The 22046-nt window shown below is 52.1% G+C and overlaps 1 protein-coding gene across 32 annotated transcripts in view; it reads right to left on the bottom strand.

The window, feature by feature from the left end:
- Positions 1-970: 970 nt before the first annotated feature.
- Positions 971-22046, bottom strand: part of Dennd1a (DENN domain containing 1A) — a 498842-nt gene continuing 477766 nt past the window's right edge. For 22 of the 32 annotated variants that reach the window (XM_076568463.1, XM_006992524.4, XM_042274742.2 and 19 more), the window contains 4 exons: positions 20059-20147; positions 7290-7418; positions 4005-4263; positions 971-3173 (listed from right to left, as the gene is read on the bottom strand). In XM_076568463.1, coding sequence (XP_076424578.1) covers positions 1989-3173; positions 4005-4263; positions 7290-7418; positions 20059-20147 — 1662 coding nt within the window. In that variant the 3' untranslated portion in view covers positions 971-1988. Of the gene's footprint in view, positions 3174-4004; positions 4264-7289; positions 7419-19334; positions 19658-20058; positions 20148-22046 lie in introns of those variants that run through there. The other 10 variants (XM_076568467.1, XM_076568456.1, XM_006992529.4 and 7 more) reach the window with 2 other exon arrangements.

Genomic DNA, 22046 nt, shown 5'->3' with positions numbered 1-22046 from the left:
ACTGGGGGCTCCATGTGTCAATGTCAGGGGACTTTTACACAGGAAGCTGGATGTCTCAGGTTTCAGTCACCTCCAGAAGGCACAGACTTGGGGGCACTGGGGTTCAGTAGAAGCTTTGATGAGACCCTGGATGTTGAGAGGCCTGCTTGGTCCTTACCCTGTAGCGGTGGGACCAACTTGCCCCTAGCTGTCTTGGTGTCCCTTGGAAGAGGGGAGGGGAAATGGGTGAACTGTTCCAGTTGCCAGATCCTAAGATGTTTCCTGCAGGACGCCAACAACGAGACATCGCAGCATCACCAGTGTGGGCCGCACAGTATCTATCCCCTTGCGGGAAGAGGCTGTTCTTGTGGAGGTCTGGGGCAAGGGTGGAACTTGCTCCTTCCTGTAATCCTGCCCACCTGCCCATCCCCAGTTCCCTCCCTGGCAGGGAAGGGGCAAGCTGATGGTGAAGATGGCCAAGTGCCTGCTCAGGCTTCCCCTCATTTGAAGGACTCAGGACCACAGCGTTCTCCCCAACTAAACATACAGTTCATCACTGGGTTCTCATTCTACGTTCAAATTAAGCGAATGTGTGCACCAGCCCTAGTGGACCGTAGGTGTGTGTGGCTTCCCATGCTGCTTGACACCTTGTCACCGCACTGGCCCACTGGGGTGGGACTTGGAATTTTCTGGGATGGAAGGAGTGGAACTGAGACCTGTCCAGGAACACAAATGCCAGGAGGTCCCCATGACTCAGCTCCTCAGCAGCTGAGCCCCCCCTCCCCAAGACAGAGCCCTGAGGGGTGCATTTCAGGCCTAGGCCTCAGGGGCCCAAGAGCAACCTCTCAGACAGAGAGGGTTCCCTAGAATGACAGGGGCCTCCAATGACCCCACCCCCTTGTTCCCATCAGAAACCCTGGGGTAGGCTGTCTGACCATTCACACATAGGAAATGAGAAATCAGGTCAAATGTGCACAATTTCCTGCATGTCTCTGATGGATGTTTTCTTAAAGATTTATTGAAAGGAATCAATTTTTAAGATTCATCAAATCAATAAGGTAAGAAGGAAAAGCAAGATCAAAGAAACAATAACAAAACATTTCATTATAACTTTGGTGACTTGGCCTCAGGAATTTCTGCACTAGCGAGAAGCTGGAGATGGCAGGGAAGGCTGGCTCCCAGGCCCCCACTTTCCCCAGGATTAGAGGCCATATTTATTCTCTCCATGGGGAATCCGGGGGGCCCTAAGGCCCCACCTCATTCTGACCTAGGAGCCCAAACAGCTGTGCCTCCCCCTTTGTGGCAGGAAGCTTGTCCGTTGAGTTGGAATCTGGGTTACTGGTGCCCAGCTCTGCCTATAAAGCTCCAAGTGGCAGGAGGCTGAGCCTGAGCTTTGACTGACATATGGGGGTGGCAGTGAGCTGAAGGCTACTAACACTCAGATTTGTGGGTTTCTCCTATAAATCGGAGTTGCTGGTGTTCCCAAGCCCTGTAAGGGCTGGCTGGAGCTGGGTTTGGAGCTTGGGTCTCCAGACCCCTCGCCCCCAGGAACAACTCAGGTTTGGTGGTTAGGAAAGAATATATTGCTAGAGAAGTTTGGAGACACCCATCAAGGAGAAACGCTAGCCCAGGAGTGGTCACTTCAGCCCCCCAACACCTGTGTTCCACAACGCTGTGCTCACACGGGTGTCACTAACATGGGCCCTGTGGGGCACGGCCTGGCAGAGGAGGAGAGCTGGGCTTGAGAGAGGCCTTGAGCTTCCTGGCTCCTCCTGGGCTACTGGAGGGACGGCGGTAGGACACAGTTGGCCCAGTGGACCTCTAGTGCAAACCTTATACAGGGTGCCAAGGAGAGTGACAGGCAGCTCTCTTGGGATGGTACCACTCGCAGGACCAGGCCTCAGAGATGGGCTGTGGAGGAGAGGGGCAGAGAGTCCCTTTGCCCCAGTGGAGCCTGGTCAGAAATGGGACATAGGGAGGCACAGTACTGGATGGTGGCACAGGCCTGCTCACTCGAAGGTCTCCCACTGCCTGCGGAGCTGCTCCACAGAGGCGGGGGCTGGGGCTGAGCTCGGGCTCACATCTTGCTTGGTTTTTCGTAGCAAATCCTCAAAGGGGTCTCTGGCCTGTGCAGGAGCAGAGGGCTGCAGGGCTGGTTCTAGACCCTGGGGAGGTCTGGGCGGCAGCAGTGGGGGTTCACCAGGCCTCAGGGCCAACCCCTGCTTGGCCTCAGCAGCCCTAGCACTTGAGCGGGCCAGAGGCAATGTTCGGATCCTGGAGGGGGCAACAGCTGGGGGACCAAGTGGCTGCAGGGGACTAGTGTGGGCACCCACGGGGATCTGGCCAAAGAGGTTGGGCATGGAGAGGGCAGACAGGTTGGGCTGAGACCTGTGAGGGGCATAGAAGCCAGAACCAGACAATAGGATGCTAGGTGCATATGCCGGCCTCAGGGACGCTGGAGGGGTCCCAAAAGGCCTGGCTGGTGCAGAGCCCAGGGGCAGGGCGGGCGCTGCTACTGGCATGGACGGGACAAAGGGATTGAGTGGTGGTTGTGCAAAAGGGGTGGATGCCACTGTGGGGGGGAAGCTGAGCTGGGGGGTGAGTGGGGCAGCCACACTGGGAGTGGCAGGATGTGGTGGGATGGTGCTACCTGACCAGGCTGTGTTAAGTGGGTCCAGGAGGGCAAGCAGGGCATCACTGCCTGTGCCTGCAGCTCCCGGGGCTGGGCTGAGTGGCTGCAGAAGTTCTGCACTGGGGAGCAGTCCTGGCAGTGGGGCTGGGCTCAGGGCAGCTTGTCTTTGCCGGTCCATCTGCAGCTGCTCAGAAGAGAAGTCACCAAGTGGGCCGCCAGCAGCCTGCAGCTTGGCTGTGCGGGCAGTGGGTGGTGGAGGTACGATGCCCAGCTCAGGGGTCTTCCTGCCTTGCGGCCGGGGAATGGTGATGCTGCCTGGAGTTTGGGTGGGAGCTTCCTCCTTGATGCTGGGGCTCAGGATCCCATCCTGGTTCTGGGGTTTGTGAGGCAGGGCTGGGGAAGTACCAAACAGAGCTGAGGGCTTCTCAGGGGAGGCGGTGGAAGGCTTGCTGGGGATGGCCATGTCGTCCTGACCCAGACTCCAGAGCTTAGTATATGGATGAGCAAGCTTCAAAGCTGCAGCCATGCTAAGGCCCCTCTCACTTCTGCACAGGTCCAGCCTCTGTGGGGAAGGAGGGAGGGAGTGATGACCACAGGCTGGCCCTGGCAACAGCAGAAAGTACATGCCCATTCCCAACCCTTCCTGCATGCCAGGCACATGGCTCCTGGGACCAGGAGGAGTTGCAGGTACCTAGGACACCTGCAGAGACCCAGGCCTTATCTGGACTCCAAGTTCAGACCTGTCCCACAAAGAGAATCCAGAGGAATCTCTTGTCTTTTTACAAAAGCCTCTGCTTGAAAAATAGTTTCAGGAAAATGTTTCCATCTGTGGGACACCTAACAATGGCTTGGGCATTTTTGCTGTTTAGAGATTGTGGTATCTTTCATCACCCTCAAAATGGCTAGTGTGGCTCCAGGCCTGGTTGAAGGCACACAGACCAGAGGAAGGGAGACTGGGTTTGAGTCCTGACTCTGCCTGCCACTTGTGGGCCATTTGACCCGGGCAAGTCACTTCTCTAGACTTAAGCGGCTTCGTTCCCAGCAGGTGGGAAAATCTGTGGACCCCAGAGAGGGGAGGTGACTGATGGTCACACTGAGAGAACCAATCTAGAGCCCAGTTTGATCCAAGGAGCCCTGCAGCAGCAGCCTGACCTCTGAGATAAGAACAGAGGCAGGCAGATACCCTGCCGCGCCACCATCACCCCCCGCCCCCCCATTGCTGGGGCATAGTGAGCTTCTTGCGATAGGGTGGGGTTGGAGTGTTGTCTTCAGACAGGGTGAGGAGTAGGGGTGGTGGAGTGGTGTTTCCTTGATCCCTTCCACTGTGACTCAAAGGACCTACCTTATGAGCAGGAGGTACCCCACCAGCTACTAGGCTCTACCCCCGCCATACCTGGTAGTCGAAGCTCCCTGGCTGTTCCCGAAAGTCTTTGGGGGCCCGGAGGTCCTCCAAGCTCTTGGCTTGTCCCAGTGGCTGCAGTGGTGCCTCCATGTCTAGGCTGCTGAAGACATCTTCTAGAAGGTCAATACTGGCAGCTCGGTCAGGTGGGGCAGGGATAGGTCCCTGGGGCTCCCGCACTAACTGCTCTGGACTCTCATTCTCGTCGCCTTCTGCGCTGTCTGATTCTTTCAACGTCCGGTATGGCTGTGGCCTGGGAGGAGACAAAGCCAGCTGGATTTTCCTCCAGGCAATCTATGAGAGGAGCAAATGGCTCTAGCCCCTGACCACGCCCAGGTCCAAGGACCAATGTTTTGCCATTCTTTGGGGGCTGGATTGGGTCTTGGTGCATGCCTGGTGCCCTGGGCAGGATGCCGTGGCTGTCACTTGCTCTGGGGAGACCCTGAAGTGCCCCAGGGCCCAAGGTCTTTGTATGTAACACATACAAACCAGGCAGGACTGGAGGGGCATTTGCAGGTGGGCACATGTATTCCTTTGTCCCATCTGCTCCCTGGATAGTGACCAATCTTAGTCTCAGAGTCAGGTCCAGAGCATGGCTAGCCAGAAGCCCTGGTTCCATCTCTTGCCATGGGAACCTGAGCGAGTCACTTGACCTCAGCTGAGTGTTGGTATGGTTCCATGAACAAGTACAGAGCGTATGCAGAGGCTGGTGACAACCACCCATGGCTGACAACTGCGCTCTATGCGTTCTGTATATCTGCAGACCATAACCTTGTGGGTGAGCGGGGTGTAACAGCTGGTTCCTTTTGCTTTCCCACTGAGCCTCCGGGCACCACAGATCTGTTGGGAGGCAGTGCCTGCCCTGACCTCCAGTGAGGTTAGCCAGTGCAGTGCCTGCCCCTCTGGGGTCAGGCTGGCTATGCACATGGTGCTGGTGAAGTGGTGGAGGGCTCCACCTGCTGGTTATATGCAGGCTGACACCTAAGGCCCACTGAAGGGAGGCAGTCCCAGCGCCATCCCAGACTTTGCTGTCTGGGACTTAAACCCTACGTTATAGATGAGGAAACTGAAGCTCCGAGAAGTTTAATAACTCGCTCTGTGCTTCACAGCACCTAGTAAGAATGGGAGCCAAGTTCAAAGTCTTCAAGGTCCTTCCAAAGTCTGACCAAGGAACTCAAGAGCCTTTCACCTAATGTGAGCACAATGCAAAGGGAGGAGGAGGACTACTTCCCAAACACGAGGGAGTAGCTGTTTTAACCCTTTGTGTTGTGAAGTAGAATGGAACAGCTCCCTTGTAAACACACAGGAGGCCCTGAACTGGCTCTAGGCCCAGGATAAAGAAGGGAATTTTAACCACTGCTTAAATAAGGAAACACTGGGCTGCCTATGTCTCAGCACCTGTGCTTGTCCAACATTTAAGGATCTGGGTTCCATTCCAGCACCATGAAAGGGAGTAAAAGCATCAGTCAATCATTTAATTCGGAGGCTCTCGACAGTCACAAGGGAGGGAGAGGGACCCAAGCAGGCGGCTTTTCCTGACTTGAGGCCAACTCGGATGAGCATGTATTCTTTCAATAGCTTTCTCTGTTCTAACTAGTAATAGTTACATCAGCGGATACATTAGATCTGTGATCTCACAGACATTACTGCTGTGGAAAAGCTGATTCTTCAAACATTGAAAGGGACCAAAGAGGCCGGGCGGTGGTGGCGCACGCCTTTAATCCCAGCACTCGGGAGGCAGAGCCAGGCAGATCTCTGTGAGTTTGAGGCCAGCCTGGGCTACAGAGCGAGTTCTAGGAAAGGCGCAAAGCTACACAGAGAAACCCTGTCTCAAAAAACCAAAAACCAAACCAAACCAAACCAAAAAAAACCAACCAACCAACCAACAAAACAAACAAACAAAAAAACAACAACAAATGAAAGACAGTAATCTATTTGCTGGTTGTGGTGGCACATGCCGGTAGGATTTGCTGAAGGAGGCAGAGGCAGGAGGATAATGAGTTCGAGGCCAGCCTGGGCTACACATTTAAAAAGAAAAGAAAAGGACCAAAGAGAAAGAATGAATATACTGCAGAAGTGTGTGTGTAGCTCAGGTATCTTGGACTAAGGGGGGCACTGCCATCATCCCAGTGATCTGGAGCATGGAAGGAGTGTGTGTGTGTGTGTGTGTGTGTGTGTGTGTGTGTGTGTGTGTGTGAGAGAGAGAGAGAGAGAGAGAGAGAGAGAGAGAGAGAGAGAGAGAGAGAGAGAGAGAGGAGAGAGAAGGTTCGGGATGAAGCCACAGGGAGAAGACCTGATGTTGGGCACTTGAGGTTAGAGAAGAGAGGGGTGTGAAGGTCGGGGTGGAGGTGGAGGGAGACAAGGCCCTGGATGTGACGGGCCAGCAGCTAGCACTGTGGTAGGTTGTAGGCACATCCTGAGGCTCCTAGGAAGAGCATTTTTTTTTTTTTTTTTTTTTTTGGTTTTTCGAGACAGGGTTTCTCTGCATAGCTTTGTGCCTTTCCTGGAGCTCACTTGGTAGCCCAGGCTGGCCTCGAACTCACGGAGATCCGCCTGGCTCTGCCTCCCGAGTGCTGGGATTAAAGGCGTGCGCCACCACCGCCCGGCAGGAAGAGCATTTTTAAGGTGAGCTTTCTTTTCCTTTTAAAAAATTGTTGTTTGTAATTTGTATGCGGCTTAGGTTATAACATAATTAAGATATTAATCTTAAGAAATCCAGGGAGACCATAACATGTAAACACACATACCACACACACATTTTTTCTGAGACAGGGTCTTGTATACAGCTAGACTGGCCTAGAACTTGCTATTTGGTCCCAGGCCAGCCTCAGACACATGGTCCTTGTACCTCAGCTGCAGGTGTGCGTCACCACGCGTGGCTGGCATGCTGGCATTAACATGCGTTTCGTGTAACTCAAGTTGGCTTTTACCTGACATCTGCCTTCCTGTCTCCACAGCTTTCTACGGTGCACTGAGAAATGGACGGCCGCAGTCAGGCTTACCGTGGCCGCCAGTTCCAGTAAACACATGATCCCCTTGTAAGGAAAGGGCTGGTGCTTCCATCTTTCCTGTCACCTTTGGTGTCACAGCCTGTGCGGCTGGCACAACAGGAGCCTGAGACAAGGCCTGTAGACAGGCACACACACTGCAAATTGGCACCCAGGAACTTTTCTCCCCATGGCAGCAAGCAGCCCCAGCCCCCCACCCCACCCCATGCTCCCCCCTGCACCCAAAGAGTCACCAGGCTGAGCCCAAGGAGCTGGAAGGAGGAAGAGAGACCATTCAAAGGGAGCAGAGAAGAAAAAGCTTTCAGTGAAGCCGGTGCTCGGGGCCTCTTCCTGTCGGCATTCCTCATCAGAGGAGTCTTCAGAGAGAAAAACAGCATAGTGTCGGAAGGGCTTTACCAGGCTGGACAAGAGAGAAGAGAAGAGGCAGTCAAGGCACTGTGAGGGCACAGGATGGAAAGAAGCCCCAGGGCACCCACTGGGGTATGGAGGCTGGCTTCAAACAGAGAGGAGGCTGGGTTTGCCATGTGCATCAAGAGCCTGGAACTCTCATCCAGGCATGTCAGACCTGATTACCCACTGCTCTCAGGGTGTTGCTGGATGAATGCTCCCTTCCCATCACATGTAATGCCAATGAAGAGAATTTTAAACCATGACACAGTTGCTATTTTTATGATTGGCCTCCCCAAACCTGTAGACTCCATCTCTACCGAGTCAATCAGCTGTGAGCTGTGGCTGACGGGCAGTGGTGGCGCACGCTTTTAATCCCAGCACTCGGGAAGCAGAGCCAGGTGGATCTCTGTGAGTTCAAGGCCAGTGTGGTCTACAGAGTGAGATCCAGGACAGGCACCAAAACTACACGGAGAAACCCTGTCTTGGAAAACCAAACCAGGCCAAACCAAAACCAAAACCAAACAACAACAACAACAAGAAAGAAAGAGAGAGAGAGAGAGAGAGAGAGAGAGAGAGAGAGAGAGAGAGAGAGAGAGAGAGAAAGAAAAGAAAGAAAGAAAGAAAGAAAGAAAGAAAGAAAGAAAGAAAGAAAGAAAGAAAGAAAGAAGGAAAAGAAAAGTTTAGGTGGTGGTGGTGGCGGTGGTGCACACCTTTATTTCCAGCACTCAGGAGGCAGAGGCAGGTGGATCTCTGTGAGTTTTAGGCCAATCTGGTCTACAGAGTGAGTCCCAGGATAACCAAGGCAATACAGAGAAACCCTGTCTTGCAAAACAAAACAACCAAACAAACAAAGAAAATGTATGGGAAGACTTGCATCTGTACTGAGCATGTGCATTCCATTCCCATCATTATGTTATTCCCTCAATTCAGCTCAACAGCTATCTATATAGCACGTACACTAGATTAGCTATAAAAGTAACCTAGAGGTAATCTAATTATATTGGCGAGTGTGTGGGGTTCTCTGCAAACACCATACCATTTCACAGAACAGGCACGAACACCCTGGATTTCAGCGTCTGGGACTGGTTTCCTGAGGATACTGCAGCCCTCGGCTGCTTGTGGACAACTGCACCAGAGAAAGACTGGAGAAGTGCTTAGATTCCAGTAACAGCAGGTGGGATTGTGGGTGACTCCACTTCCTGCTTCCTTTTCTTTCTCTGTAGCATGCATATCTCTACTTCAATAATAGGGGAAAAGTTAAGGAACCAGTGAGTTACATGGAAGCAAGCCCTGAGAAGACACGTTTCTGATGAGCTGCCCTCTCGGGAGTCTGTCTCGCATGCTTCTTCAGAGTCCTTTTCATCTGTGATATGGAAATTAAATATTCATTGTTATAAAAAATATATCTCCCTTGTCAGCCACCTGCGCTCTAGCTCTATAAACAAACACACACAGCCCAGAGAGCCCACACCTGGCCCCTAGCAATTATGTACAGACCAGCAGTGCCCACGAGAGGCCACAGGCTCAGGAGAGGAGAGTCCAAACTACGGCAGGTTCAAATCCTGGACTGCCATGGATGCTGTCGCAGCTAACTCTGCCCTATCAGCAGCTGGGCTTATTATGAAGATCCCCAAGAGGCAACAGTGAAGGTCTGGGGAGACAGGGAGGAGACACAGGCTATCAGGAGGGCTCTGCTCTCACCACAGCCTTTCTGCACTTTCTAGGCTGGAATCCCTTTCAGGTTTTATTTAGGGGAGGGCCCTGGGGTGGCCAGTGCTGTGATCCCATTGCTAGAGCTAACCTGCTATTACTCCAAGTGGCTCCAGAGCCACCCCAGGCTGAGCACTTCAGCTGTGCACCCTCACTTCCCCCGTGTCCCCACAGGCTGGCCATTAGTTCTGTCCTCAGACTTCAGTGGAGGCTGTGGCTTCCTGGGGAAGCTACTGGCCCAGGGTCATGCACTAGGAGGAGGCAGGGCTACAGGGCTCTGCTGGCCTCCACTCCAGGCGGCCTGGATACCTAGGAGGAGACTCCTCAGCTCTTCCACAGCTGGAGAAGGACTGGTGGCAGAGACGCGGACCTGGCACAGGACCAGGTCCCTGCTGCTTTCCCAGTCAACAAGGCTGAGTAGAAGGGGGAGGAGAAATACTCAGATGCTGGGGTAACCTGCTTGCTCTATTATCCCGCTCTCTACTGCCCCCCTCTCGCTCTATTGCCTCTGCTTTCTCTCTCTTGCCCCCACTCTCTCTTGCCCCCGCTCTCTCTCTCTTGCCCCCGCTCTCTCTATTGCCCCATTCCCTCTCTATTGCCCCTGCCCTCTCTCTACTGCCCCTGCTCTCTAGCAAGGGGTGGCATCCAGCTGGTGCAAGACAGCAAGCCCAGCATTTTCACTCCACTCTGGGCAGCTTGAGGTGAATGCTGGGTATTGGTGGGTTGCAGGATCAAGTCCTGAGGTCCCTTCCCACCACTGGCCCACTTCAGCTGCAGAGAACTATCTCAAGCTGGTGTCCTTTGTCACTCAGCTTTTGTGCCTGTGTATCCCCAGCACACAGACTGTTCTTTCATCTTGAAGACCTGACCCAAATGTCATCCCTAGGATGTCCCTAGATGTCATCCCAAATGTTCCCAACTCTCCCTGGCTGTGGGTCTTGGTGCATCATGGAACTATTCCACAGTTCCTTTCCTGACTGAGCTTGAGGTCAGGGTTCTGTCCCGCATTAGTGGTTGAAAGGATGAGAGCTGGCATGCGGGGGATCCCCTCCTCCTCCTTCTGGAACACCTAATCCTTCACACAGACCTTTCCATTACTTTAGAGCTCTGACAGATGTGCCCTTCTTTGGATCCCTCCCTGCCCTGAGATGCTTAGACATGGAGTCTACAGGACCCAGGGCAGAAACCTCAAGATAGGGTTCAGGTTAATGCCACAGCACTGGGAGAGCCCTGGGGTGCTGTGATGTCAATGCTGGAGGTAACCTGCTACCTGAATTGGCTCTGAGCACAGCAACCTAGCATGCAGAACCAGAACACGAGCTTTATGGAGTCCATCCGTCTAGCCATCTCCTGATTTGTCTGAGCACCTATCTACCCAAGGGCCACTTCCTGCCTGTGCATAAGCAGATCTAGTGCTGGTCAGGTACTGGGGATTACTGAGGAAGGACAGAGAAGTGAGCAAATAACCAAGCCAGGAAGCAACTCGGGGGTTCTAGCTCAGGCTGCCCTGAGGGTCACAGCATTGACTGTGGACAGGGACAAGAAGACATAAACCCTTACCTGGGTCACATAGAACTAAGAGCTTGGTGACCCTCAGATGCACTGTGAATGTCTGACAATCATGTAAAGCATGGGCCCCTTCCCTGGCACAGATCACATGGTGGCTGACCGCCACTAAGTCTGTCACATCCATAGAGAGCCAAGAGCCTTTGTCCTGGGCAGGACTGTGGTGCCATTAAAGTCCTGCAGTGCAGGGCTCTGACACCCTGGGCCTCCCACAAACCACGAATGCAGGAGAGGGAGCCCTACGTTGACCAGCTGGCTCTGTATGCCAGGCCGGCTTGGGTGCTCAGAGCACACCATTGCTTCTTGAGTGACAGGGCACTGGGGTGAAATGTGCCACGTGATTTGGTCAATCAGAGCTTTGTCATGTCCAGGCCACATGGATGGTGATTAACTCATCAAAGAACTCACATGCTGTCCGTAGTTTCTTACTAATTCTTCATGACAAAGAGGCCAAAGCTCAGAGAGGGCGAGTCTCTTGCCTGGGGTCACACAGCAGCTAAATGTGGGGCTGGAATGGCATCTGGATTTGCCCGTCTCTGGGCACCACAGGGTCCTGCACCACCTGTTTCCTGGGACAATGAACCGAGAGGTCGGGGGTTTCCCTTCCACTTTTAATGAAAGGTGAAGTTTCAAAATAAACTTATTTAAATTCAGGGCTCATGCTCTCCTATGAAAGGTACAGTCAGATATTTGTCAGGGATAAAGGATGAACCATCGAAAACGTCCAGGCTTAAATTTTTTATTAGCTTAAGGCAGAATATAAAAAAATGTACCTCTTCCCTCATTAACCCAATTCAGCTACTACCCTGCAGTCTGCCCCCCACCATTTGCCTGGATTTTATTACACACAAAGGGGCTGTCTGGGAAAAGGCAGGCCTGGCTGAACTTGGCTACCTAGCAAAGACTGTGATGTCACGGCACGAGAGAAAGGCTCTGTCCATCACGGCTTGGACCTATCATCCCCTGCTGCCCCTGCCCCGTCCACCACCCTGCAGTGCAGTTCCCATGTGGATGACTCCTGAGCCCTTTCTAATGTTTGGTTTAACGTGTCTCTGGTTAGCGCGTGTGTGTGACAGTGGTGACAGGCGAGGCTGTTCCTTTTTAAATACCATGTCAGAGACACGGCGTCAGGAAGCCGGGATGTGCTCCGTGCTCTCTGCTGCTCCAGGATCGCGCTGGCTTATTTTTTAATGAGGAAGATCTACATCTCGAGTTTTTTATGTGTCACATTGCATGGACAAATCAGCCGCACGTCACGCTGGCCCGAAATGAAGTGCTGACAAATGTAGATGTTTCCAATTTAATTGACATTTAAATGCACTTGAGATAAAGATGGGAAGAAATCAGCCAGGCCTCGGTCTGCTGAGGGAATGAAGGGACACCGTGACCATTTCAGAAGAATCATTTCACTCCAGCACAAAGGGTCTTCACTTTGTAAATGGCCTGGCTACTTTTGCCCCTTGCTGACACAGCCCTGGTGGGGTAACGTGTGTAGACAGGCACCCGAGAAGGCCAGCTTGTGCACTTTCTATCTCCTTTACCTTTCTTTCCGGACACCTTGGCAAAGTCACTTTACCTTCTTGGACCTTGAGTTCTCTGCAAATGGAGATGCTGCTGCCTTCCCAAAGGTCTGAGCAGAGAGGTAAAATATTCACCAAGGGCTTTGCATGGTGCCTAGCAAGTAGTGACTGCTCAAATCCTCAGCTGCTGTCCAATGCCCCTTCACAGGGTGATGCCAGGCACCTGTATCCTGGTCAGGGATGAAGAGGTGGTTGCTACCTTCCAAGTGAGTGGTTCTCTGTTGGCTCTATCTCAGCACTTGGGTGTCATCCAGCCAGCCTTAGAGTTTCCACATCTTTCCAACCCCAAGATAAAGGCCAGTCCCCGAACACAGGCTTGACAGTGGCTAAAAAAGCAGAGGGGCTCTGAAAGTAAGGTGGGTACCTCTGGGAGCTGGCCTGGAACTGTTCCCAAGGAGCCAAAGGAAGGGTTGTTGTGCTGACACAGGAGCTAGCTGCACAGGAGGGGCCTTTGTACAGTTACGTGAATATCTGCTGAGGATGAGGGTCATTGCCATCGCAGCCACCGTCAGAACAAGAGGTATTCTGCTGTCCACTCCCTTGGAGACTGGCTCTGCCAGGAGTCAGTGGGGGTCAGGGATACCCTTGGCTCATAGATCTTGGTTGAGGCTCCCTGGACAATGGTATAGACTCCATACTATCATCCCGAGCAGAGCAAGTGTGGCTTGATGGCCAGAGGTACCTCTGAAAAGCAGCAAGGATGGATGGGGTGTTCAGGAAAGGGTGGACCTGGGAGCAAGGGCCTCAGAATAGCATAAGGACTGGTGGCTTGGGAAGGCTGAGCTGCTGTCTGGTCAGGAGCAGGAAGGTGCCTGCCCGAAGGCCACAGCGGCAGTGGCAGAAGGAGCAGCGCTCACGGCAGTCCTAGGTATGGGACTAGACTCAGCAAGTTGTTCCATTTGCTGGAGGCCTGGTCCTTTGTGTTTGAGAGGGGCTCGCTGTCCTGGCTGGGCTCAGGGAGGTGAGCCAAGTCTCGTGAGGGCCTGGGAATGCAAGCTACTAAGTCGGGGTAACATGGAATGTGTAAGAGGCTGGGGTCTCAGGTAAACTGGTAATGTCTTTAGAGGTGACTCCTAGAGCTTCCCAGAGGGAATAAACTCCCTGTGGTGACAGCACATGAGAACTGTCCTCCCTGTGTGTGGGGAGAGGGTATGGGTGGGTAAGTGCAGCTCTCCTTGACTGTTGTGGGACCTTTGCACTCAGTCATGTGAAGAGACACTGAAGCAAACAAGGGCCATTGCTGTCACCAGTCACCATCAGCCCGAGAGGGTGTTCTGTTGTCAGTGGGGGTAGAGACACCCCCAGTTTGGACAGTCTTGGATGTGGGCTCCTGTTGGTTCCCGCTTTTCCAGTCCTGGCTCCCGCTCCTTATCTGGCTTCCAGCTTCTCTTTGTCTCTACCACCCAGAATCCACTGGGGAGGATGGGGAGTCAGGCCAGGGGCCTCTTGCTCTGCTAATTGGGTCTGTGACCTTCTGTGAAGGTGTTTGGACTTCTGGTTGCTCAGGCAGTGGGTATTGGCAGCCTTCCAGGGGGTAGCACCAAGACAGCTGCCCTGCCCCCTGGGGCCCAGGCCCAGCTGGCATCCTGGAGACTTGCTCCTGGGCTGGCAGTAGCTCATAGCTCTTCCAGGGTTAGAGAAGGCAAGGTGCAAACAGTCATACTCCATGTGAGGTAGACAGCTTCACGGTCACATTCCACATACAGCCGGTGTACAGTAGGTGCCTGGCAGGGGTTTTTGTTGATACCTGCTTGATCTCCAGGGCTAGTGGACTATGAACAACAGTATCTGCCTTTATCAATTCCCATGGTCCTCCATTTAGGAAACATCTTTGAGCAGAAGACTGGATAAGCACTGGTTTGGGAGTCAAAGTCAGAGCTGAAGAATATGCAACTCTTGCCCTGGAGAAGCTCAGAGCGTGTGTCCATGTCCACATGCACACTTCCATAAATAGGTGCCTGTGAGTGAGAATGGGATATCCAGAGGAATTTTAACAGTGCAGGTCCACACAGGGCCTGGGGCATGGGAAGGGAAGTGTGTGGTCCTGGGAAAACACCAGGGTGTTGGAGGATTGAGACTGGCAGTTGCTGAAGAGGTGAGGGTGAGGGAAAGCCACATGTCCCCTAATTTAGGATCCAACTGTGGCTTTCCTGGATACTTTCAGATACGGTGTTACAAGGAGGTGGTAGAGAAGCCTTGGAGCCTCAGAGGTGGCGGGCTGGGATGCCACCTCGGGGAAGTCCACTTGTGCACCAGGCCTCTGTCCAAATGAGTGACTCCATCCTTGGGGTAGCTCTGGGCTGTGTAGGAGGGAAAAGGCTTGGCTGTTTTGATCCAGTACCAAGAATGTGAGGCATGTTCATAGTGCTACAGCAGCTTGTCTTCTGCCAGTAAAGGGGAGTAAGCAGAGGAAGTGCTAAGTCCACAGAGATGTGGACTCTGGGCACAGTCCTCAGCAAACGCTTCTGGCAATGGCTTCTGATCGCTTTTCATCTTCTGGGGCCTTGGTGCAAGGGCCACAGAGTACACTTGAGACAAATGCAGTCACACATGGCTGCCCTCGGCAGTGTGGGCTCCACTTGGGGCAGACTGTCGATGCAGCCAGTGCACCTGCAGCTTGCCCCATTTGGAGAATTCCCAGTGCTGCTGGCTGCCCAGGGGCTGGGGTGCAGCTCTGTCGGGAGGAAAGGCAGTGTGGCTTCTGTGTGTCGAGTCATGCAGGGCAGACATCTTCTTACAGCACTGACAGGGGCACTGGGCTGGGCATCAGGAGACAGGGCTGAAGCCCATCCCTGCCACCGACTGCGTCACCAAGGGCAGGGCCGGACCTTCAACTCTGAGCCATTTCTGTAGGACAAAGCTCATGTCCCCCATATCCCAACTTCTCATGAGGATGCAATGAAATGTCACACGTAAAGTGTGAATTGTAGTGTTGGGATTCATTTCTTATAGTGATACAGAATGAGAGAAAGCTCAGTGAGCAGGGGTATTACCCTGGCATTTTTCATATGAATGAAACCTTGGGAACAAACTCTAAAGGTATAGTATTGGGGCAGATTTAACCCCCCCCCCCACACACACACTGTAGTCACAAATGATAGAAGTTATCAAGACGTAAGTGACAAGTCCATACAGTTGGATATCACAGACCGAGAAATTCCAAAAATATAACTAGGCAAAGCCTGGAGGGGACTCTACACAAATATATTTGGTTTTTTGAGACAGGGTTTCTCTGTGTAGCCCTGGGTGCCCTGGAACTTGCTCTGTAGACCAGGCTGGCCTGGAACTCAGAGATATACCTGCCTCAGCCTCCTAAGTGCTAGGATTAAAGGCCTGTGCTAACAATACCCAGCTACCACAAATACTTCTGTGTGGTTGAATCAAAGTAGTGTGATTCATAGTGAACTTTTCCCTTTCCTGGTCTCTAAGCTGTCTCTAAGGCTATTGCATTATTCTGACAAAATTTTTTACAAAGACAGATTTCATGTATCTGGTGGGAGTGGTGGCTAAATCTGGGCTCCTCTTTAGCACACGGGAACTTAAATGATAGGTTACTGCCAGCAGAATCTGCATGTAGAGACAAGCCACACAGTCCAGAGAGCTTGGAGGGCAGGTGATCAGGACAGAGCCCCTCATGTCCGCCACCATCTGCAAGTTCCTATCCTTAGGACCCAGAAGGTGGCCCTACTGCTGTACCATGAAGAGGAACTAGGGGCATACACAGGTGACATCCTTCTATACTCAGCCACTCAGTGAGGGCTGCTGCCCTGGTCCCACTGCAGCCTCCTCATGGGGAACCTGAGGGGTACCTGGAGGTCATTGTGCTCACTGGGCTCTTGGCTCAGTCTTAGTGTGGGGTCTTGTGGGTGTGTGTGATGCTGATCACAATACTCCCAGAGCTGTCCATGGACTTTGGCTAAGAAGCAAGTTGGATGGGGGATTCCCCAACACCTGGCAAGCTGGGTGGAAATACTTTGTGGCTTGACAACCAGGCATGCTCTGGCTGGAAACTGAGGCCACCTCTAACAAGGGGGGTGTGACCCCTTTTGCACTCACTGTAGAGGTTGAGGAGCTGCTGAGGCATAATCAGGTTTTGAATAACAAGGCTGGATGGTGGGGAAGCTTCCGTCATGAGCCTGGAGGTCCTACCAGTCATGGCCCTGGACTTTGGCTTTACGATAAAGCTGCAGCCTGAGGCTCACTTCTCCATCAAGAACCTGGATCAGCACTACCTACCCACTATGGTCCTAAAGGATGTGGCATTCAGTTCATGTTGCTTCTTTCTCCTTCCCCAAGTGGAAATGCTCAGGCTCCTGTGAGGATGGTTCTGTGACAGCAGATCTGAGGAGACCCATTTCCCAACTCCAGGTTCTAAGGAACCTGGGAAGAGGGCTGGCAAGCTGGGCAAGTTGTTTTGGGACACAAAACTGGGTCTTTGGGCAAAGCCAGATTACAAAGGGCCCACATAGGTCCTATGCTAAGGAGGGCAGCAGTGTGCAATGGTGAGGACCAGGAGGCAGAACTTAACTGGCCCTGCTACCTACCAACTGTGGGCCCCTGCCAAGGGGAAAGGGCTAGCACACAGGATAGATCTGGGGCCCAGTAGAATGTTTTGCTAACTAGCATCTAAAGGAGGCCTCTCCTGCTTTGAATAATAGGAGCTAATGCTTCTTAGAAAAAACAATGGGGGAGGAGCTAATGCTTCTTGGAGAGAAAGAACAGCTAATTACGTTGTTTTTCATTTTTGAGTGTGTCTGTATAGTGTCTGTGTGCATGTGTATGTGTAGGTGTGCACACATGTGCAGAAGCCAGAAGCTGAATCCGACATCTTCCTCTATTGCTCTCTACCTTATTATCTTGAGATTATCTCTCACTGAACCCACAGCTCACTGTTGGCTAGAGTGGTTGACCAGTGTGCTCTGTCCTCATAGTGTTACAGTTACGGACATGCTCTACCACATCCAGCTTTTACCTGGGTGCTGGGGATCCAAACTCAGGTGCTAACAGTGACTGAGCCATCTCCCCAGCCCTTAACCTCATGCTAATTAGTGACTAGTGACTGAGAAACATAGACTGTTTCCCTAAAAATCTCCTGAAGTGCTTATCCAAATGCCAAGAAACGGCCTTAAGGGGCTAGGAAACCTTAATTCATGAAGGAAATTTCATTTTGGGTAAATGTAAGTCAATAGATGAGTCACCATGGGAACTCCCTCTGAAGGCCTCTTAGCATGTGCCTAGTAGGGTTTCAAAGATGTCTGATGAAAGAATGGGCATGAATGAACAGATGGAGCAATGGACAGAGGCATGTCAGCAAGAAAGGAAGAAATGGACTTCAGCTGAGAGCTGCCAGCTGCTGCTGGATCTTGGATCTCAGAGTTGCTCAGTTCTTAAGCAGCTCCATCATGCTAAACAGAGGTAACTACTGAATGTGCTGCTGATCTGAGGGCCAGGCAGGAAGAGGGGTCACCCTGCAGTGAGGGCCAGGCAGGCAGGAAGAGGGGTCACCCTGCAGTGAGGGCCAGGCAGGCAGGAAGAGGGGTCACCCTTTCCCCACAACCCAAGGTCTCCAGGATCCCAGTGCACTTACACCCAGCAGAGACCAAGAACCAGGATTCAAAAAAAGTCAGAATGGACGACAGGTCCTGAGTCCACGTGTGCCCCTGGGACCACCCTCAACAAAGACCCACTGGACGCTCCTGCCTGCTGGCCCCTCCTCCCAACTCTCCCAACACAAAGCCGACAGACTGGTGGCGCTGTTTTCCTTCCCTTCTAGAACAATATTTTATGAGGAATCTGTTTTATTAAAATATTTTCCGCTGGATGCTCCCTGTGTTTCAAGAAGTTGGTCTTGCCAGCTGGAGCTGGTGACAGTTGAGAGAAACACATCCAAGTGCTGTTGTGACATGGCATTTGGAAGTGGAGGAGCATGGGGGGGTGTAGGGGGATGGCAGCATGGAAGAGATGCAGGAAAATACCCGGGTGGCACCAGAAATGTCACTGGCATGATGGGAGCCCAGCCTCCCCTCTTCCTCATTAAGACAATGTGAAAAGAAACCCTAGGAATGACGTCTTAGGCACTCCCTGCTACCTCCTGGCCAGCTTGAGCTGTGCTGAGCGTTGCTCACAAACCAGTCTTTTAATTCCTGTCACCGTTGTTTGCCAGACCCTGAACCAGCTCCCACACTCTTGTCCAGTTCATTGCAACCTGATGCTTTCTGGAAAGAAATCTAAGACAGGCACATTCCATGAAAATACTGAGGTGATACCAACAAGGCTAAGGCAATTAACAGAAGAGCCACCTTCTCAACACAATCGGCTCTCTGCACACACTAAAACAGCATAAATAAATGTGTTTGGCAAGTCCAATCTCTAATCAGGACACAGAATGGGGAATGTGTTTCTGTAGGATATGGACTGCTGCTGGTCTGGTTTGAGAGAGAGAGAGAGAGAGAGAGAGAGAGAGAGAGAGAGAGAGAGAGAGAGAGAGAGAAAGAGAAAGGGAATGAATGTGTGTGTGGTGCAAGAACATCCTGAGTTTATAACTCAATATCTACAGGTCCATGGCCTCTATCCCAGGACACTGTGTAAAAGGCTGATCAGCTACAAGAGGTGGTTAATTCCATCCTCCTCAAGAGAAATCTTTAGGGCAAGGGGAAAACCAGAGCCATGCAGCATTCTCACCACAAGGGGGCAGTCATAATCCATGGCAAGGGAGATGTCCCTCAATATTCCGACCATGCCAATGTGCAGAACCCAAGTTAAACCTGCCCCAACTTCAGGTGTCCCCTCTTCAAAATCTCACATATCCCAGCATCTCCAGAAACACATACATGCATACTCCTCTCTCTCTCTCTCCCTCTTCCCCATTCTTGTGTTCTCTGGGTAAAGACCATTCAAGCTGGTTCTATAATAAAGCAGAGGATCATGGGAGAACTGAAGTGCACCTAGGCTAGATCACAGCCTGACATTTTGGAATCTTTTCTCTATTTTGGCATCAGTTCTTTGTAAAGTGGGGCACACAAAGGACAGTGGTGGTGGTGGTGGTGGTGGTGTGTGTGTGTGTGTGTGTGTTTTCCTCAGCCCTCAAACAACCCTAGGCCAAGATGGATTCCTGAACATTCTAAAGATACCCCAGGAAGCTGTTGAGTAGTTGCCCAGTTGTCTGGACAGAGGCCAAGGACTATGTACACTGGGACAGGAGAAACAGCGTGGCCTTCTCCTGTTGGCTCGAGAGTTGAGGCTGTCTCCAGCTTTTGACCCTGCAGGTTCAGTCACTCCACCTACCCAACAGCTGCAGGAGATGACCAAAGCTGGTGCTAGGCTGGGTCCTGGGGTGCCATGAGGAGCTGCAGGTCAGAGGGGATATTGAAGCCAAGTCCTAGTAGCACAGGTGCTATAGCCCAGGAGAGACCAAGGGTAAGGATGTCTTGTGTGTAACAAACTCAAACGACGGAGACTTCGAACCCCACCGGGCCTAAAATGACGGGGCTTTGCTAAGCTGGCAACCCCTTTGGTAAGGTAGCTTATTCTAACCTGTGGACCTTTGGAGTGTGACTGAGTGCCCTTTGGGCCTCACCAATCAAACATAGTCCAGGTTCTCTGTTGTGGGGGCCTCTTGATAATGTGACAACAGAAGCTCAGACTCTGACACCAAGGACCAAGCCCTGTCCCCGTTTGGTCTCCTTGTGAAACACCTGCTCAGGATTTCAAGGAGCCTCCAAGAGGAGGCTGGGACTGCATGCCTGGTCACCACTGGTTTCTTAGGGACAGAAAAGTGGTGGCAACAGTACTCACTGCTCAGGGCTTGAGACAGATGTCCTCCGGCCTTCCACAGTGATGTTGCTCTTCGGTCTCTTGACAACATGCGGACGAGGCGGTCGTACCTAAGGATGAGCATGGGGAAGTCCCCAAGAAGGAGTGATTTGGAAAGGCTCCACAAGTCCATTGTGAACATCTGGATAGTCAGGCCCAGAAGGCTTGGTTAGAGGTTCTACCGGTCTGGGCTTTCAGAGTCCTGCTTGTCACCAAAACACCACCATTTAACAGACAGCATATGGATCTGTTACCTGGAATTTAATGTGAAAGGCTTTCTTCACCCACAGACCCACTGGCTTCTCAGAGGGCTGAGTGAGGTGTGAACTACACAGGAGGTGGACCCCACAAAGCCCTTATAAGTATGTGGAACAAAGAGGTCCCACCCACGCCTGTTTTGGGGATAAACATATTCAATATAATTTTGCAGCCAAATTATAGGATACTTATTTTCTTCTCTGAAGAGAAGGGGGAAGCAGGTGACAGCTCCAGAGAGTGCCCAGCCAAACCAGCCTGCTCCCGGGGCACCCCATGTCTGTCTTCCAGCAGGGCTCAACTGCATGCTTCACAAAGCACAGCTTAGGGTGTCAGTGGTGCAGGAGGGCAGCAGACACTGTAGATGGGTCCATTCTGAGCTGCCACCTCTGAAAACCAAGATGAAGCCTCAGAGGAGACATGCCTCCTTCTTTGACCCATTAGAGCCTGTGATGGATGTTAGGTCATGAATTTCTAGGTATGCATCTTAGGATGCGTCTCATTTGGTCCAATCATCATTATGTAGCTTTATGTGTGGTACTCTGACCACTTCCTCCAATGTCAAAAGGTTTGGGAAGAGAGGTGAGAATGCCCCTCTGTGGCTCTTATTGATCATGAAGACAAGCCAACATTGCAGCAGGCACAGGGGGCTTGCATTCCCTGCAACTGCAATGATACACCAGCCGAGCTCTGCTGACAGATGGGAAGGAGAGCACACACTCCATTACCTACTGCCCTTTCCCCACCCTCCGCAACTGGTGGGTAACAGCACAATGGTGAGGAACAAGATCACAGAAGGTGGCTGCATACGAGACCAGTCTTGACAGAGTCTCAAGGAGCCCTCAGGTCTGCACACGTCTGACCAAACCAAAGATTTTCCTGTGGAGAGGCCAGTCTGAGCTCAGCCTCATTTGGCAAATCAGAGATGTGGTAAAGGCCAAGAACATTCCACAAAACATACCGTCTTCTTCCACGGGGCTATTGTTAAGACTCAACCACAGCGTGTGGGGAACAGCTGGTGTGGACATGGTAAAGAGCAGGGGCTCCAGAAATGCTTGTCTGCCTCTTTGTGATCTAGATGCCCCCTATTATCAACAGCAGAAGGAAGAAGGGAGGAAGGGGGTGCAGGTACGAAGATAGACTGCAGATCGTCTAAATCCTTTCCGCCATCCCGTGAGGTGCCTGGTACATAGTGGAGCCTCAGAAAGATTTGTAGACAGGCCAGCATTACTGTCCGGAATCTAACAGCGGTAAATACTATTGTGGTTGTCATTGCTATTAGAATGGTGCCTGCCACCCAACAGACATTTGGTCAACATTTGCTGAATAAATGGATGGCTGTATCTGCCTTTATTCTCATATGGAGCTGGTTTTCCCAGCAAGGCCCCTTGGATCCCTGAGACTATGCCTGCAAAGGAGGAGAGTGCAGCTGGGTGGAAGAGGTCTTTTGCCTTTGCCGGAGACCTGGGGATTGCACTCAGAAAGGTCAGACATTATGGCCTGTCGGCTTGTCCTGCACAGGGCTGCTCCTTGCTACAATGAAGACAGGTTAAGAATGTGAACTTGCTACTGAAATGGAGGGATTAAGTTTGTGGCAACTTCAACTGAACTTGCAACGTGGTGAAACATGGGGAAAAAGAACAACAGAGCTAATTAGACGAGCTGAGCTGTCAGAGTGCTGCTGAATGGCTCAGCGCCAACAAACAAAAGGAATG

This window comes from Peromyscus maniculatus, chromosome 4 (genome assembly GCF_049852395.1).
Source record: "Peromyscus maniculatus bairdii isolate BWxNUB_F1_BW_parent chromosome 4, HU_Pman_BW_mat_3.1, whole genome shotgun sequence".
Taxonomy (NCBI): Eukaryota; Metazoa; Chordata; class Mammalia; order Rodentia; family Cricetidae; genus Peromyscus; species Peromyscus maniculatus.
This window is presented reverse-complemented; position numbering and strand designations above follow the sequence as displayed.